General features: G+C 46.0%; 1 protein-coding gene across 1 annotated transcript in view; it reads left to right on the top strand.

Annotated features, from left to right (window-relative positions):
• Positions 1-5,742: 5,742 nt before the first annotated feature.
• The window catches only part of CBLC (Cbl proto-oncogene C), a 28,310-nt gene continuing 21,212 nt past the window's right edge, over positions 5,743-12,840 (top strand). The window contains exons 1-2 of the mRNA XM_053397835.1: positions 5,743-6,514; positions 10,450-10,596. Coding sequence (XP_053253810.1) covers positions 6,180-6,514; positions 10,450-10,596 — 482 coding nt within the window. The 5' untranslated portion in view covers positions 5,743-6,179. The remainder of the gene's footprint in view (positions 6,515-10,449; positions 10,597-12,840) is intronic.

The following is a 12,840-nucleotide window of genomic DNA, read 5'->3' as shown; positions in this document are numbered from 1 at the left end:
CTGGTGGGAGGGTGTTCCACAGGGAGGGTGCCATCACCGAGAAGGCCCTCTGCCTGGTTCCCTGTAACTTGGCTTCTCGCAGTGAGGGAACCGCCAGAAGGCCCTCGGCGCTGGACCTCAGTGTCTGGGCAGAACGATGGGGGTGGAGACACTCCTTCAGGTATACTAGACCGAGGCTGTTTAGGGCTTTAAAGGTCAGCACCTACACTGAATTGTGCTCGGAAATGTATGTAACCTGAGGTACCACTGTATACCAAGAAAAAAGCACACCAAGAACTCAGACCAATTTAAGTTTCCGTAGTGGGAGTGGTCCCTACTCGCAAATCAATAGTCAATTGTAACAAAAACTAATCCATTCAAAAGTATGGATTACACAAGGATTACACGTGAAGGTCTTAGTTTCAATCATTGAGCAGAAGTCAGAAGACAATTATGGATCAGAAACCTTCCCGTCGAATCTAACTATGGACTAACATGAACTTATCTCTACTCATAAAAACTTATCTCTAATTCTGTAATGAATTATTGTGTTATACATATCCTTATGACTTTGAGTTTGTAATCTCTGTTTGAGTTTGTAATTTTCTATTTGAGTTTGTAATCCTTGTCAGAACACATACTTTTGGATGGATTAGTTTTTGTTACAATTGACTATTGACTTGCGAGTAGGGACCACTCCCACTATGTAAACTTATATTGGCCTGAGTTCTTGGTGTGCTTTTTTCTTAGCTGAGATTCCTGCATCGCAGGGGGTTGGACTAGATGACCCTCGGGGTCCCTTCCAACTCTGCGATTCTATGATTTCCCACCATATATTTAAAGTACTGTGTGATGCCACTTTAAAGCAGCACGGCTTCCCCCACGGAATAATTGGAGCTGCAGTTTGTGAAGTGCGCTAGGAGTTGATGGGTGAATCTTCGGAGTTCCCCATTAAACAGCTCTCTGTGGGTAACCACGAAGTCAGCTTGCTCTTTGTGTGTCATCCAAATCACATGAAGACTCCCCACACATTCTTGGTGTTACAAAGCACCTGCAAGCTGCCAGAAGAGCCCTTGCATTTTTCTTTTGTTATAAGAATTGTATTTTTTTAATAATAATTTTTATTGAGTTTTCCACATTTATCATAACCACATTTTATTACATTATTCTATAGCCTAAAACTCTTAAGGAAATCAGCCCTGAGTGCTCACTGGAAGGACAGATCGTGAAGCTGAGGCTCCAATACTTTGGCCACCTCATGAGAAGAGAAGACTCCCTGGAAAAGACCCTGATGTTGGGAAAGATGGAGGGCACAAGGAGAAGGGGACGACAGAGGACGAGATGGTTGGATAGTGTCTTCGAAGCTACAAACATGAGTCTGACCAAACTGCGGTAGGAGGCAGTGGAAGACAGAAGTGCCTGGCGTGCTCTGGTCCAGGGGGTCACGAAGAGTCGGACACGACTAAACGACTAAACAACAACAACAAAATAGCCTAAAACATTGTTCAAACAGAGCATCGACCTCCTTCCCTCCTTCTTTCTGACTTCTGAACATCTTTACTAAATTCTTAGCATTTCTATAACCACTTTTTTACCTTCTATCTTCTTTTTACATTTCACCTCATTATATGTAAATCAGTTCCTTACATTCACATTACAAGACATTTCAACTCAAACCTACAAACGTTTTCAGATGTTTACAATTCATATTTTATATGAAAGAAAAATGTTATGAGAATTGTAAGGTCTAAGATATAAAATAAATGTTCATCAATGTACCAGGCAAACACATACATAAATATATAAACCACATGTCTGAAACAGTACAGGCAAATAGTCCTTAAACCATTTTGACTCTCCCAAATTGACCTCAAATGTTTCTAAGCATGGAAGAAGGAAATGGAAAAACCTCCCCATGGTCCCTCCCTATTTATTTAAGTAGATAAATAGGTACCGCTCCAGCAGGAAGGTAAACGGCGTTTCCGTGCGCTGCTCTGGTTCGCCAGAAGCAGCTTAGTCATGCTGGCCACATGACCCAGAAGCTGTGCGCCGGCTCCCTCGGCCAGTAAAGCAAGATGAGCGCCGCAAGCCCAGAGTCGGCCACGACTGGACCTAGTGGTCAGGAGTCCCTTCACCTTTACCTTTACCTTTACAGCCACTCTAGGAGGCTTTCAGCATATATAAAAACCATAATAAAAAAATTAAACATTAAAAAACTTCCCTATACAGGGCTGCCTTCAGATGTATTCTAAAGGTTGTATACTTACTTATCTCCTTGGCTCAGGGGTTGCATGACATCATACCCTCCAACATTTCTCTGATGGAAATAGGGACGTCCTAAGGAAAAGCGGGACATTCTGAGTTCAAATCAGAAATTAGGATGGCTTCTTCTGTAAACCTGGGGCTGTCCTTGGAAAATAGGGACACTAGGAAGGTCTGCTTTTCTTTGTGTTGCCCTGTAAAGAGCTATGTACATTGAAATAATATCAAATGACATAGATTAAAAAGTAGTAAGGAGAATAATGAAAAGCAACCATATTTTGGATAAGTATCAGTATGATAATCTCTTGCATCATGTCCAACTAAAACATCACGAAGCAGCAAAGAAGCTTTCAAGTTCCCTGAAAGATAAATAAAATGGCATTTGTACACGCCTTTCCACCAAAACAGACTCTCAAGGCAATAGGCCAAAAATCAAAAGAATCTATAAGCAAATCTTAGAAGAAATGCAGCTTTCCGTGACTGGAAACCACTGGAGGGGAGAAGGCTCTTGTGCAGGCCGTGCAGGTATAAATAAAAAGAGAATTCGCTGGATGCCTAAGATCCAGGTTAGGGGCTAGTAGTCTTTGGTGAGAGAATTAAAACCACAAAACACGCAGCAAAGGAAAGCGTGGAAATATAGGCTGTTAGACCCTTAAAATATCCTCTTCTAAGTTGCTCCCAAAGTTCCTCTTTTCCCTTAGCACAGAAAGAGACCATAGGCTCGGTAAGTGAAAAATGATTTCCTTACAAACTCTTCAAAGGTCTAATTCATGTGCTTTTCCATGCAGCAGTCAGAAAACACAGGCAGCAAAACTTCGGTTTCCAAGTGGTGAGTGTTTCTAAATTGTTTGTATAGAAACGCAAAGGGCGGCTTGCTTAAGCCACAGAGTCTGAGCTTGGAACAACCAGCATAGACCTCCTTACTGGTGGGGTTCACATGGTGGAATGGAAGAACAAGGAGCTTGTTAACCCTTCCTCCCAAGGTGAGGAGGTGTGGCCTAGCTAAGCCTGATAACCCTTCCTCCCGAGGTGAGGGGGTGTGGCCTAGCTAAGCCTGGCAGGACAGTTTACTCTATGGTCTTAACCCCTTCATGCATTAATTTGACTTGAGCATGCTGGTTATATGAGGCTGGTTTCCCAGAGCAGTTTAACAGTCAATCCCTCTTCCCAGGAATCAGCGGGAATTGTAGCTCTGTGAGGAGAGTAGGCGCCTTCTAACAACTCTCAGGAGTCTTAACAAACTACAGCTCCCAGGATTCTTTGGGAGAAGACATGATACTGTTTTAATGTAGTGTGCAGTTGAGGCCTTAGCTTATGGGCCTTCCAAAGAGGCAAATGCTTGCAGTTAAAGGTCATATAATAATAATAATAATAATAATAATAATAATAATAATAATAATAATAATAATTTATTATTTATACCCCACCCATCTGGCTGGGCTTCCCCAGCCACTCTGGGCGGCTTCCAACAAAATATTAAAATGCCGTAATACATCAAACATTAAAAGCTTCCCTAAACAAGGCTGCCTTCAGATGTCTTCTAAAAGTCAAGTAGTTGTTGTTCTCTTTGACATCTGGTGGGAGGGCGTTCCACAGGGTGGGCGCCACTACCGAGAAGGCCCTCTGCCTGGTTCCCTGTAACTTGGCTTTTCGCAGGGAGGGAACTGCCAGAAGGCCCTTGGTGCTGGACCTCAGTGTCCGGGCAGAACAATGGAGGTGGAGACGCTCCTTCAGATATACTGGACCGAGGCCGTATGCAAAATAGGCATGGTTAAAGTGGCCGGATTTTCTACTGACGGGGGTCGTCTGCCTTGAACGGCTACCCTGCAGCCAGAAACATAACCGTTGAAGGTTTTCCTGACCAAGGATGCAACAGTGCTAGGCAATCCAGCCAAATGGGCGGGGTATAAAATTATTATTGTTGTTGTTGTTGTTGTTGTTGTTAAATATTATTATAATTTCTGCATGCATCTGTTGGAGGCAAAAGAGGCAAATCAGAAAAGCTGGCAACCTTCCCTGCAGTCTTGGCCCCGAATGTGGCCCCCAGGCACTCTGTCCAGCTCTCGAAATTCTCCTCAAGCCCTACCTTTCCCTAGCCCTGCTTAGCCCCTTCCCAAACTCCTCCCCCCCCGGCTAGAAACATTAATAATAATAATAATAATAATAATAATAATAATAATAATACCATACCCATCTGGCTGGGTTTCCCCAGCCACTCTGGGCGGCTCCCAACAGAATTAGAAGCACAATAAAACATCAAACATTGAAAACTGCCCTAAACATGTCCTTCAACTGTGACCATGAAGCCTTTTCGTCGCCCGAGGGGAGGATGGCTGCAGACGTCTCTGTGTGCAGACAGCCTCGCAGGCCTTCGACTTAGGCCCCAGCCCCCACCTCCCGCCTTCCCGTCCCCTCGCCCCTCTGGCATGCGGAGACCCTCCAATTGTCCCTATTTTCCAGGGATGTCCTTGATTTAGAGAAGCCATCCCAGTTTCTGATCTGATCCCATTTTTCCTTAAGATGTCCCTATTTTCATCAGAGAAATGTTGGAGGGTATGGAGTTATCTGACCCCCTGAGCCGTCTGAAGGCAATCCTGCATAGGGAAGTTGTTTTTTTAAAAAAAATGTTTAATGTTTTATTATGTTTCGATATATGTTGGAAGCTGCCCAGAGTGGCTGGGGATAGCCAGTCAGACGGGCAGGGTATAAATAGTAAAATTACCATTATGGAACAGGACGTCCCAATTTCCTTTTTTTATTTTTACTTTTTAAAAATATTCTTTATTATACTTTAATTTACATAGAACTTAGACAATACAATACATAAAATAAAGTGCTACCTCGGGTTAAGCACTTAATTCGTTCTGGAGGTCCGTTCTTAACCTGAAACTGTTCTTAACCTGAGGTTCCACTTTAGCTAATGGGGCCTTCTGCTGCCACAGCACCACCGCCGCGCAATTTCTGTTCTCATCCTGAAGCAAAGTTCTTAACCCAAGGTACTATTTCTGGGTTAGCGGAGTCTGTAACCTGAAGCGTCTGTAACCCGAGGTACCACTGTACATACAATACAAAAATTTACATATATACAAACCCAACATAAACACACGGTGAATATTTATTGCGTTGTTTTGTAATTTGTTCATCTATACGCATTTCATTTTTGTTATTTTACTTTCCTATCCTTTTTCTATACAAATTTTGCTTTACGTTTTCTCCGTTTTCAAGATCCATTCTGTGTCTGCCAGGAGATTCACATTACCCATGTACTTTTTATGGTGTTCTTGCAATATGGCCCACCCCAATTATTCACTTTTCGTGTTGCGTTTCCTCTCAGGGACATCCCTATTTCCATCGGAGAAATGTCGGAGGGTACGCATGCGGCCCTCGGAAGCTTGCACGGGAGCGAATGCGGCCCTGGGAGGAGGAGAGAGAGAGCTGCCGCACCCCTGCTGCGGCCTGCGCAACACACCCAGTGCACAATATGCAGCCGGTAAATATTCAGCAGCGGCAGGAGGTGAATAACCGGAGCACTTTTGCGTGTGTGGGGGGTGCTGAGGGTGAGTGTGCGATGCCCTGAGGCAGACGAACAAGCCTGCTCGGCGCAGGCATCAGCTTGTCCACTCCCGCTGCAAAACTCTCCCCTGTGTGTTGTGGCCAGCCCTGTGGTGTGTTGTCAAGGCCTCGCTCGCTCTCCGGCGCTGTTTGTTGTTTCCTTTACAGGGGTTTGTCAGAGGTTTTTTTCCTCCCCTCCACGTCTCAGCCCTGCTCTTTGGCTCTCTTTATTTCTCTACCTTTCCTCCTTCCTCCCTGCTTTTCTGCATGACGCAAGGCAGTGCCCTCTCAGAAACCTGCTAGCCTGGCTCCCAGGCTGGCACCGGGGAACTCCGGCAAAGGCTGGGCCTCGCCTTTCTCCGATTCCTTTCATCCCCTCGACTGCCATGGAGACGCTTCCCGGGCCGTCCCGGCTGCCTCGCTGGATTTCGGCCCATCGCACCCTAGAGAAAGCTCTGCAGGGCTTGGCGAAGCTGCAGCACCTGGTGGGGCAGCCTCGCCTGGGCCTCCGCAACAGCCCCCCTCACCTGCCCTACCTCCTGCCCCAGACGCACCAACACCTGAGGCTTGTTCGGGAACACTACGGGGCAGGTTTGGCCCAGCTCTGGGAAGAAACCTACTTTCGGGTATTCCTCACCAACCTGCTGGAGAAGATCAAGCAAGCCACCAAGCTCTTCAAGAGGGAGAAGGAGGAAATCTTCCAGGAGGGCTCGGCTGCCAGGTAAACGTCAAGAAACGGGTCAAATCTTTGCACGTTAAAGAGGGCGAATAGTAAAATCATAGAATCGTAGCTTTGGAAGGGACCACAAGCCTCATCTTGTCCAACCCCCAGCAATGCAGGAAATTTTTGCTCAACGTGGGGCTAGGGCCCGCGACCCTGACATTGAGAGTCTCACGCTTTGCCAACAGACCTATCCTAGGTTCTGCAACATCTTGCTAGGCTGCCACCATTTTCTGGGACAAGGGTAGGCGCCAGTGATGGATTTGCGAGCGAGCAAAACTCTATGATACTTTAGGGCCTCCGATTGTGCAGGGTCTCTAAAACAACAACAATAATAAGCTATGTTTTCAAATATTGCAGGCTAGCCAAGTGTCCCCATTTCCCAGGGACAGTCCCAGATTTAGAGAAGATGTCCCGGTTTCTGATTTGATCCCAGAATGCCCCGCTTTTCCTTAGGACGTCCCTATTTTCATCGGAGAAATGTTGGAGGGTATGAAGTTATGTGATCCCCCAGGCAAGGAGATAAGTAAATATACAACTTTCAGAAGACATCTGAAGGCAGTCCTGTATAGGGAAGGTTTTTTAATGTTTTGTTATGTTTTTATATATGTTGGAAGCCACCCAGAGCGGCTGGGGCAACCCAGTCAGATGGGCAGAGTATAAATGTTGTTGTTGTTGAATAGGATGTCCCTGTTTTCATCGGAGAAAGCTTGGAGGGTATGGTACTGCACAATTATGTTTCAGCCGGCTTGTGAGCTTGCAGGTGCGAAAGTTCATTATTTCTGTTTTCTGACAGAATAGCACAGATTTTGGGGAAATAGTTAGTGCTGTGGGGTCCCTCCAATTTGACAAAGCTAAAGACCACCACCCCCAAGTATGGATTAATCTGGCATTTCTGAACTGCAGCTCCCATCAGCACCAGCCAGCATGCCCAATGGTCAGGGATGGCGGCGGCAGTCATTCAGCAACATCTAAAGATCACCCCAGTGGCTCCCCCAGATTTAGGTGCAAGGGCACGCTTTTCGCCTCCCTTCCTTCCCAGGTTGCAAGCATGCTGGTGGAAAGCCGCACCTGTTAGGTTTCTGCCTGGCTAAAGCCCAAGATTCTGGCCAGAAGGAGTTTTACAAACTAGCAACCCTGCTGGTGCTCTGGGATAAGGCAACACTGTTTCTATTGCCAGCTTCTTTCATGGCAAAAACCCTATGAAATAACAACCTGGCTGTGGCTCTATAGGTAAAGGATGAGACTCTTAATCTCAGGATTGTGGGACGCTGGGCGAAAGATTCCTGCATTGCTCGGGGTTGGACTAGATGACCCTCGTGGTCCCTTCCAACTCTACAATTCTCGTATTCAACTAAACAATATGACCAGGGCAGTTTGTTCCGAGCAGCACAAGTTCAAGAAAAAGCTGCATCTGTTGGATTTCTACCTGCCACACGGCAGCTGTTAAGGGAAACAGAGTTTCTGCCGTGGTAAAACACGGAGAATTATCATTTTTGCTAATAATAATTATTACATTTATTACCTTCCCTTCACCAGCAGCGCCCAGGTGGGATACAGCAATTAAAAATTAAAAATGCTTAAAGCAGATTGCAATCACGGGAATAGGGTGGGCCTTGAAAGTATACATCTCAGGTGTGAAAGTCCTGGATTAAAAGTTGCAATAAAGGCTGTGGTTAGTTTAAAATCAAGTACACCTCGAAAGCTGGGGTAGAGCAATATCATTTAGTCCCTGGGGCTCTTTTAGGCTTTGAAACATTGCAACCAGGGCGAGGAGAGAGGGCACAATTCTGTGCCTACATGGAAGGCATTTTTTAACACCATGTCAGGAGAATCTGGACTGCGCCTATAAATCCTGAGAAGCCAGAATAGAAGGAAATCTTGGACCTACGAGCCTTATATGCAAGAAGGAGTGGAGGAGCGGTGTTTTTTTGTTTTGTTTTATTCACTGAAAAATAAGAAAAGTACAAAATTGTGAGTGCACAGGGTAAAGTAAGACACAAAAAAGAAGAAACAAGAAATAGTACCCATGTAGAAAACAAAGCAGGACAACAACAAATATTGTGTACATTACCAAAAAAAAAAAAAGAGGGGGAATTCTTATTGTAGTTAACCAGACCTTATGGTATTTATAAAAACGAAATCCAAATATCGTTAAATTTGTTCATGGCATGCCTACGTTTGCACGCAACTTGTTCATGCATAGTGAGTTTTTGTACATATCTTCAACCCAATCATAAAAGGGGAGCTGCATTTTTTAAAAATTCTCCCTCCAAGAGGGGCGCTGGCGAATTTTAATTTAGATGCTTTGGCAGAAATGGCAACTAGGGTGGTGAATTGGGGGATGGTGGCGGGCTGCGTACATTTAAATTTTCACACACACAACCAAAGAATCTGGGAACTGCGGTTTCTTAAGGGTGCTGGGAACTGTAGTTTTTTGAGGGAGGTGAGCTACAGTTCCCATGATTCCTTTCGGAAGTGTGCTTTCAGAAGTGTACAGCCTCCGCCTGGTTTAACAACTTGACCGCAAAATTCGTCAGGGAATTATTTCATGCTAAGGTGTGCAGATCACGGGACTGATAGCAGCACAGGAGCAGGTGAAAGAAAACAGAGTTGGCCATTTTTTCCCCACCCATCCACCTGCGGCCTCAGTGAACTCTTTCCTCATTTATCAGCCGGTTGCTTAGTAACCAGGGCCTCTCCCCTCCTGTTTTATAAGGCCACAATTGGACCTTATGAATTTCTTGCTGCCTTTTGAACCCATGAGCTGCAGCTTTTTGATCTATAGCAATCTGCAGATAATGTTCTTTTGTCTCATTCCCTCATGGCAGCCTGCTGTTAAAGGAACAGGAGCAGGCCAAGCCTGGCTTTTTTTCTGGCTGTTTGGCAACCCTGTTTGGACCCCGCTGAAGCCACCCACCCAGCCCTTCCCACCGCAGCATATATCTAATGCACAAGCCCCAAGAGGCATCGGGGAGGAAAGCGCTTCACCTGTCATATTTCTGCCTGTTCTGCTGTTGTTAAACGACAACCCATATATTTTCCACATTTCCCCCCTGTCCCACGCAAAAAAAAACAAGCCCTAATGCCTGACTGCAAGGTTGCTTCTTCTGTCCCGGTCGTGGCTTTGACAGAGGCACAGTTCGAAATCCAACCGGTGAAGCTTTGCTGTTGTGAAACCTGAAGGGAAATCCGTTCAAAGCCCATGCTGTTGAATTCTATTATTAGCAAGATGCGGCTGATTACTGCACGGCGTGGTTTTTATGAATGGCGTATTTCTGAACAGCTTTCAAGACTAGGAGTCAATTGGGGGGCAATTGGAATAATAGGACTACAGAGCGGGAAGGGACCCCGAGGGTCATCTAGTCCAACCCCCTGCAATGCAGGAATATCGACTGAAGTATGCATGAGAGGTAGCCATCCAGCCCCTGCTTACAAACCTCCAGTGAAGGAGAGCCCACAACCGCCAACATTTATTTCAGATAAATTACAGTGGTACCTCGGGTTACAGACGCTTCAGGTTACAGGCTCTGCTAACCTAGAAATAGTACCTTGGATTAAGAACTTTGCTTCAGGTTGAGAACAGAAATCGTGTGGCGGTAGCAGGAGGCCCCATTAGCTAAAGTGGTACCTCAGGTTAAGAACAGTTTCAGGTTAAGAACGGACCTCCAGAACGAATTAAGTTCTTAACCAGAGGTACCGCTGTATTGTGAGAAGCAGGAAATGGCTTTATATTTCACACCCGCTGTGCCGATTCTTCGTTGTGTTGTGTGTGCTTGTAAAAATTGCCTCCCCGGGCACCGCTGGTAAATGATTATCATTTGTGCCTACAGCTAAGGCCAGTTGTGTGTGATTGATTGATTGATTGATTGATTGATTGATTGCTTGATTGACTGGCTGGTTGGCCTTCCCCATTTCCCCTTCTCTTGCTGCAGGAGGAATCTCACCAAGCTGTCCCTGATCTTTAGCCACATGTTGGCTGAACTGCAGGCTCTGTTCCCTGATGGACAAGACCGCGGCAGCACCTACCAGCTCAGCAAGCCCGAGGCCCAGACCTTCTGGAGGGAGACGTGGGGTTCAAGGTAGGACCCTCCCTGCAGGTCGCTCAGGCTTGGTACAACAGCACACCCAAACATCCTACTCTTTCTACTTCAACACACCCGTGCCAGATTTAAAAAGGTAAAGGGACCCCCGACCATTAGGTCCAGTTGTGGCCGACTCTGGGGTTGCGGCGCTCATCTCGCTTTACTGGCCGAGGGAGCCGGTGTACAGCTTCCGGGTCACGTGGCCAGCATGATGAAGCCACTTCTGGCGAACCAGAGCAGCGCACAGAAACACCGTTTACCTTCCCGCTGGAGTGGTACCTATTTATCTACTTGCGCTTTGACATGCTTTCGAACTGCTAGGTTGGCAGGAGCAGGGACCGAGCAACAGGAGCTTACCTCGTCATGGGGATTCGAACTGCCGACCTTCTGATCGGCAAGTCCTAGGCTCTGTAGTTTAACCCACAGCGCCACCTGTATAAGCTAAACAAGCTATAGCTTAGGGCCCCACTTTCTTGGGGGGGCCCCCAAAAATTAAAGGGGAAAAAACCTGGATGTACATTTCCAAAATATAAGAGAAAAAAATGAAGTAAAATAAAACCTACATACAGCAACGTTTTTTTGTGTTGTGTAGGCTCCTACGATGTAAGTCATGGGCCCCACCTGCTAGCCTGATCCCTAAACTATCACTGGTTTGCTCATTTCTATATATAGGGCGCCTACATTCTGCTATTTATAATTAGTCGTAGTTTGCACCATATATTTACACCTATTAGTTTTTCATGTTATAGCAAGTTTCTGGGGACTAGATTGTAAGTCTTTGTAAATTGTGTTTCTAAAGGAACTTTTGTTATTGCCAAATGACAATGGGTTTACATTATTAAGTTTGTTATGAATAAAAATCATTTTAAGTTAGAGCTTAATAATTATTTCACTATTAATAGACTTCTTCGTAATTGTATTTCACTATTAATATACTGGGACGCGGGTGGCGCTGTGGTCTAACGAGCTGTGGGTTAAACTACAGAGCCTAGGACTTGCCAATCAGAAGGTCGGCAGTTTGAATCCCTGTCACGAGGTGAGCTCCTGTTGTTCGGTTCCCTGCTCCTGCCAACCTAGCAGTTCAAAAGCACGTCAAAGTGCAAGTAGATAAATAGGTACCACTCCGGCGGGAAGGTAAACGGTGTTTCCGTGCGCTGCTCTGGTTCACCAAAGCGGCTTAGTCATGCTGGCCACATGACCTGGAAGCTGTACACCGGCTCCCTCGGCCAGTAAAGCGAGATGAGCGCTGCAACCCCAGAGTCGTCCGCGACTGGACCTAATAGTCAGCGGTCCCTTTACCTTTACCTTTAAATTGCAGAATATAACTGCAAACAAATGCAACAACTGAGCAGTATGGAGCAGTGCCGGATTTATGTATAGGCTAAGTAGGCTGAAGCCTAGGGCCTCTAAATTTAGGGGGCCTCCCCAGCCCACCCTCCCCCCAGCGGACAGTCTCCCCTCTCCCAAAATTGCAAACCCAAGACTTCATGCGAGGGCAGGGCAACTCAGGCCCAGCAACTATGAGACTTGGGGCCAGCCAGTCGGTCCCAATTTGAAACTCAGGGGCCCAACTTGAAATTTTTTTGTTGGACCCTATGGGGCAGAATCTTAAAGATATAAATCCGTGTACTGGGTCATTTTCACAAGGTTGGCAAAGCCCTTCAGAAATCAGACCTGTTATTGAGTGCTTGTGCAGGTTTGTAAACAGATTTTGATGACGTTTTCTGATGTCCTTTAGAGGAGAAATTGTGAATTGCAGCATTTTAAATACCCATCATCATGCTTGGCATCATTCAATTTTGTTTATAATGCTTTTTCATTTTCTTCTAGTTATGAGAGTGTGAGATTGGGAGCGGCCTCACAAGTGAAGTAGCCTAGGGCCTCTCTTCATCTAAATCCGTTCCTGGTCTAGAGGGTCCTTAACTGATCCTCCTTCGTTGCTGAAACCATATTTTCATTCCCCTTATCTCTCCCCCTGGCCACATTCACGTTTAAAGCACCGCGGTATCACTTTAAACAGTCATGGCTTCCCCCGAAGAATCCTGGGAGCTGTAGTTCCTTAAGGGCTCTGAGAGTATTTAGCCTTTCTCAACCTGTGGGTCCCCAGATGTTGTTGGACTACAACTCCCATCATCCCTAGCTGGCAAGGCCAGAGCTCAGGGTGATGGGAGCTGCAGTCCAACAACATCTGGGGACCCACAGGTTGAGAACCGCTGTTTTAGGAGAACCCCTGTTCCCCTC

This window comes from Podarcis raffonei, chromosome 8 (genome assembly GCF_027172205.1).
Source record: "Podarcis raffonei isolate rPodRaf1 chromosome 8, rPodRaf1.pri, whole genome shotgun sequence".
Taxonomy (NCBI): domain Eukaryota; kingdom Metazoa; phylum Chordata; class Lepidosauria; order Squamata; family Lacertidae; genus Podarcis; species Podarcis raffonei.
This window is presented reverse-complemented; position numbering and strand designations above follow the sequence as displayed.